The 5,489-nt window shown below is 41.5% G+C and overlaps 1 protein-coding gene across 1 annotated transcript in view; it reads right to left on the bottom strand.

Annotated features, from left to right (window-relative positions):
• Positions 1–1,097: 1,097 nt before the first annotated feature.
• Positions 1,098–5,489, bottom strand: part of LOC112140914 (oocyte zinc finger protein XlCOF6-like) — a 17,729-nt gene continuing 13,337 nt past the window's right edge. Inside the window, exon 2 of the mRNA XM_024263936.2 lies at positions 1,098–3,931. Within this exon, the coding sequence (XP_024119704.1) occupies positions 2,520–3,931 (1,412 nt within the window). The 3' untranslated portion in view covers positions 1,098–2,519. The remainder of the gene's footprint in view (positions 3,932–5,489) is intronic.

Genomic DNA, 5,489 nt, shown 5'->3' with positions numbered 1-5,489 from the left:
AATGTGAACAATGGTTGCATTTACTGATGGATCTGTTGCAAATCTCTAAGATGAGGATACACAGGGTCGACACTTTCTTGTCTTAATGGTTGAGAAAGGACAGTTTCCTCCACCTTAATGACAGTCAAAAGGATTCAAAGAGTTGTCAGAAACACACCTGCAGGTGAAGGGATTGACAATGCCATTATTCTTTCACTATGATTATCAGAACTCAGTGCTGGTGGTGCTATTTACCCTGCACTAAAAACCTGAGTCACTGACGACCAGTGACGTGCGGTGAGATTCACGGCTGGTGAGGCACTGACATCATCAGTCAGTTTTTATATAAATTAACAACTAAAATAAAGAACTTGAAAGCTCTGACACTATCTGGCAACACTGCCTACACAGCAGCCTATTCACCATTTGACTGGCAACAGATAAAGTGTTGTTTAAAATTTCGATTCAATATTTTACTTCTGTTTACAAACTGTAGCATAAAAAAAATCACCAAAATTGTTATTATTGACTTACTTTTAGTTATGAATGAAGTCTATGCGCTGCTTATTCTGAAGATGAATGTTCTGTCTGTAGAAGTCTTCCTTTTCTTTCTTCAGTGTTAAAAGTCTCTCTGTCTTTGTAGAGATCAGTACCAATGATGTGTGTAAACAAGATTTTAAAATGAGGAAAAGAAAACTCTGTATCATTAATAACGAGTCCCTGGAAAAACTCACTATTTATAATACCGCTCAAAGAATAAATGAATCGGGGAAACTGCAGTCAGTCGACTCGTGTCCTCCAAATCCTCTACCGACATAAATAACATTCCCTCTGGATTAATCAGCCTCCTCTCTACATGATCCTCTATGAATGGACATGTCATTTTGCTTTCTGCGTGGTGGAAACGTGACGAGAAAAGCACAGAGAAGCAGTTTGTTGACTTCAGTCTCCTTCACACCTCCTGATGGAGCTCTGTGATCCGACCTCAGTCCTGAGCTCAGCAGTCAGAACTGGATTAAGGAGCCCAGCAGAACCTGCAGAGAACCAACAAACAGCAGAAAGCCACACTGTGGGAAAGACTCCACACTTCTGACTGATGTTCACGTCCACTTTATTCTTCACAGGAAAGATTGAGACAGAACACTGAGAACTAAAAAGAACAGAGAAACACTTCTAATCTCTGATACAAAACAGGAATCACAACAACACAAGACAGAAATGTCAGTCTTTCACTATGCATCTCTTCTTTACTACAATTTAAAGAAAATATTTCATTCACAATGTGGTTATTTGCTCATACAAACATACAGAATGTCTCAGCATAAACTACAACCATAAAGGTCAACACAAAATTTTTTAAACAAAAAATGGTCATCAAAAAAATCGAATGGAATCCTAAAAAAAACAACTGAGCAATGCTTTAAAAGTTTTTATCGTTGCTTTAAAACTAAATTTCATGAACAATGTCGGTACATAAAGTGATGGCACCTTCAAACATGTTAAAAAAAATTCAAGAATTGAAGATTTAACTGTGATGGTGCATTCACACCGAATGGGACTCTGGTAATTTCCAATGTTATTCAACGGTCCAGTGGTGCTCTGAAGCGAATTGAAGTCCCGTGGGGCAATGTGAGCAACCGGCATGGCATAAAGGTCTATCAGCACCTCAATTTGAGGGGCGAGGCACATATCGGGCGGCAGGCAGGAAATGTGGCTTAAATACCTGAAGTTTGACAGGTCACTGCATCGCATCTGCCAATCAGGAACTCAGCTTTGGTCACAGGACTTTACCAGTAACTCAATCAGCGGGTAGAATACTACTCTAATATAAGTGTTTATGTCCTGTCACCGCTTGTGGTTCTCTGGTTGTAGCTGGACAGCCTTGCAGACCAGCGGGGCCTGCTCGCTCCACACGCCAGGAGAGAGAGCGCCACTGCGGAAGCGCTGACGCTGTTTTAATAATAATCATAACTCAAACATGGAGACATGATTACTCATGTTTTTGTTGAACTCTTCACAAAAAATAAACGTTATTCCTCGACATCATGCGTCTTCCATTCATTCTAAGTCAGATATCCACAGACAGAGCTGGCAGCTCCTCCCACTTGTCTGAAGTGTCAGGAACACATTTTTTTTTTACTGGCGGTGAGCAAAGAATTCACCGCTTGATGAAAAAAGGGGTGAGGTACGCAAATTCATCGCGCGATTCACGTCTGATATGTAGAATACACCAAAAAGAATGAATTTAGTCGAAAAGATACACATTTTGGTCAATCAATAAAAAGTAAAGTTAATTTAGTAAAGAATCAATAAACAAACATAAATATACCAATCCTAAATATAATTCATTTTGAGTGTTGTGGCTTATGGACAATGAAACTTTAAAGATTTGTCTTAGAAAAATGGATGTTTATATCACAAAAATAAATAAATAAAATTTTGACTAAACTCAGACTTTTTTTTGCAAGAAAAGACTTCCTCCCTTTTGAAGCTAAATTCTAGACAAAAACTTTTTTTTACATTCTTGGCAAGAAAAAGGTTTACTCTCTGGTATGGCTTCTCACGTGTCTTCGGAAACCAGATGGATCACTAAAACTTTTATCACATTCTTGACAAAAAAACTTCTCTCCTGTATGAGTTCTCAAGTGTGTTTTAAGATAAGCTATTCGACTAAAACGTTTATCACATTCTTGACAAACAAAAGGCTTCTCTCCTGTATGAGTTCTCAAGTGTGTTTTGAGATAAGCTATTCGACTAAAACGTTTATCACATTCTTGACAAACAAAAGGCTTCTCTCCTGTATGAGTTCTTATGTGTAATTTGAGACTAGTTATTCGACTGAAACCTTTATCACATTCTTGACAATGAAAATGCTTCTCTCCTTTGTGACTTCTCATGTGTGTTTTGAGATTAGATATTCGACTGAAATGTTTATCACATTCTTGGCAACAAAAAGGCTTCTCTCCTGTATGAGTTCTTATGTGTGATTTGAGACTAGATAGTTGACTAAAACATTTATCACATTCTTGACAACAAAAAGGCTTCTCTCCTGTATGAGTTCTTATGTGTGTTTGGAGATTACATATTCGACTAAAACCTTTATCACATTCTTGACAAACAAAAGGCTTCTCTCCTGTATGAGTTCTCATGTGTTTTTTTAGATTAGACATCAGACTAAAACCTTTCTTACATTCTTGACAACAAAAAGGCTTTTCTCTTGTGTGACTTCTCATGTGAATTTTGAACTTGGACAAGTAACTAAAACTTTTACCACATTCTTTACAAACATGAGGTCTTCCATCAGTGTCAGCTCTTATGTGGGCAGACACATTGTTTGCAATTATTTTTCTTTTACCAGATTTAACAGGGGAAAGTCTCTTTTCTTTTGGAGAGTGTTTGTGCTTCTCTGCTGAAGTTTCCTTCTTGGATTTTTTTCTAACATCAGAGCCACACTGACTTTCTGACATGTGAGAGCTGGCCACACTTTGGACATGACTTCTGTCTCTTTTCTTCTTCTGATCTCTGTTCTGTGGGTCTGTCTCTTCATCTGTAGTTGATGTTGATTCTTCATGTTGGTTTCCTTCTTCATCCTGACTCTCAGTTACACTGAATCTCTTCTGTTTGTTTAGATCTGCTTCACTGTGAGTGATTTCCTCATAAGAAGGAATCTCCATCAAGGTATCAATCTCCTGCTTTAGATCAAGTTTCTGTTCATTCTGACCGATGGAAATGTGTTCTTGCTCCTCTTTAACCCATGGAGGTTCTGGTTTCTCTTGTTCCTCTTTAATCTGTGGAAGTTCTGGTTCCTCCTGTTTTATTTCCATCTGTGGAGGTTCTGGTTCCTTCAGTTCCTCTTTAGTCTGTAGAGGTTCTAGATCCTCTTGTTCCTCTCTTAAGTTCCTCTGCTGGTTGCAGAGATATTCCTCTTCAGTCACCCAATGCTGGGGGAGGACTGCAGTGAAACAAACACAAGAATGAGACTTTTTAAAGGACTTTGTGTATTATTAAGTATGCACTCACTCATACATCCACCAGGGTTTTTCATACATAGAGAATTTGGTGGCGGCCACCAACACCTAATTTATAAGCATCACCAGCTCCTGCTGTTTAATCAAACACGTGATCAAGTGTTCCCAAGCCGTTTCGCTGTGCCTTGATTACCTGCAAGGGCTGTTGGGCTGGGGTCAGGGCCATATGGCGCCTGGCTGGGGCGTGGGAGGGTGCTCTGCTGGTTGGGGGGATCTGGTCTTATGCCTGGATCGGGGGGCCGTGGTGCAGTGGTAGGGCGGTCGACTCCTGATCAGAAGTGAGCGGGTTCGACTCCCACCTTGCCCGCCCATGTGTCGAAGTGTCCTTGGGCAAGACAGTGAACCCCAAATTGCCAAAGTGTTCGGCAGTGGAGCCACCACCAGTGTGTAAATGTGTGCGTGAATGGGTCTGTGACTGTGAAGCGCTTTGGGCCATTTACCTGGATGGGCGGGTATTTGTCTGTTCTCACGGGCCTGAGCTCGAGGGGGTATGGGGTGCTCGGTTGGGTGAGGATCTGGATCGGCTTGGGGGGTGGCACTTTTGCTGGCACTGGGGGGGCTGGCGTAGGACCCTGTCCCGGGGAAGTTTGCCAGCTGTAGTCCACCATCAGGGGTCAGTTTTCAGTTTGCCAGCTGCCTCCCAATTTATCCCCTTTCTCATACAAACATGCATTAGGGTGATGGGGAGGGTGGACATTTTGTGGGGGATGGACTACTTGGCAGTGGCCTCCCTCCTGTGGCCGCTGCAATGGACTCGCCCCTCACATCCATTTTAAATGCACCATAGACATATAGGAACCTTGGTGGAGGGGGGGTGCTTGGACATTACTGCCAGCAAACAGTAGATGTCCTCTCAGTGCCCTTCTTGCCAATTTTAACCACACCATAGACATGTAGGGCTATTGGTAAGAGGGTGACGGGGCATCTCTGTGAGCAATCAGGAGATGTCCTGTCAATTCTCTACTCACCAATTATAACTGCACCCTTTATTACATACACCTCTAACACCACAAAATATACACTGTAACAAACAAACACGCATACATCACACAAGTAAGGTGAGACTTCTACCCCATCCTAGGGGGGGTCCCCATTATTTAAGTTCTAGAGCAGATAACCCAACTTTTAATGTAAACAAGCCTAGGAGAGCAGAAGGGTTAAATGTGAAGACTATTTTAGCCAACAGGTATGTTTGTTGGCTACACAACTGAGTGTGTGTGGACAGGCCCCACCCATTCCAGCTATTTTTTCTGGTTGTTTTGATGTTATTACCCTCTGTTTCGGGGGTTTACAGAGAAAACCCCCCAAACAGACCCCCTTCCCTTATGACAACCCCTCGTCTTCTTTTCTATCCGGTCCAACAAAAAAGAAAGAGAAAAAAATCTACATATACACACATTTATACGTGATTTTTTAGACATCAATAGGCTCGTATATTTGTTATTTTCTCCACCAACAGCCGGTTGCCTTTTAGCGGTTGTT

This window comes from Oryzias melastigma, unplaced genomic scaffold, assembly GCF_002922805.2.
Source record: "Oryzias melastigma strain HK-1 unplaced genomic scaffold, ASM292280v2 sc00283, whole genome shotgun sequence".
NCBI lineage: Eukaryota > Metazoa > Chordata > Actinopteri > Beloniformes > Adrianichthyidae > Oryzias > Oryzias melastigma.
This window is presented reverse-complemented; position numbering and strand designations above follow the sequence as displayed.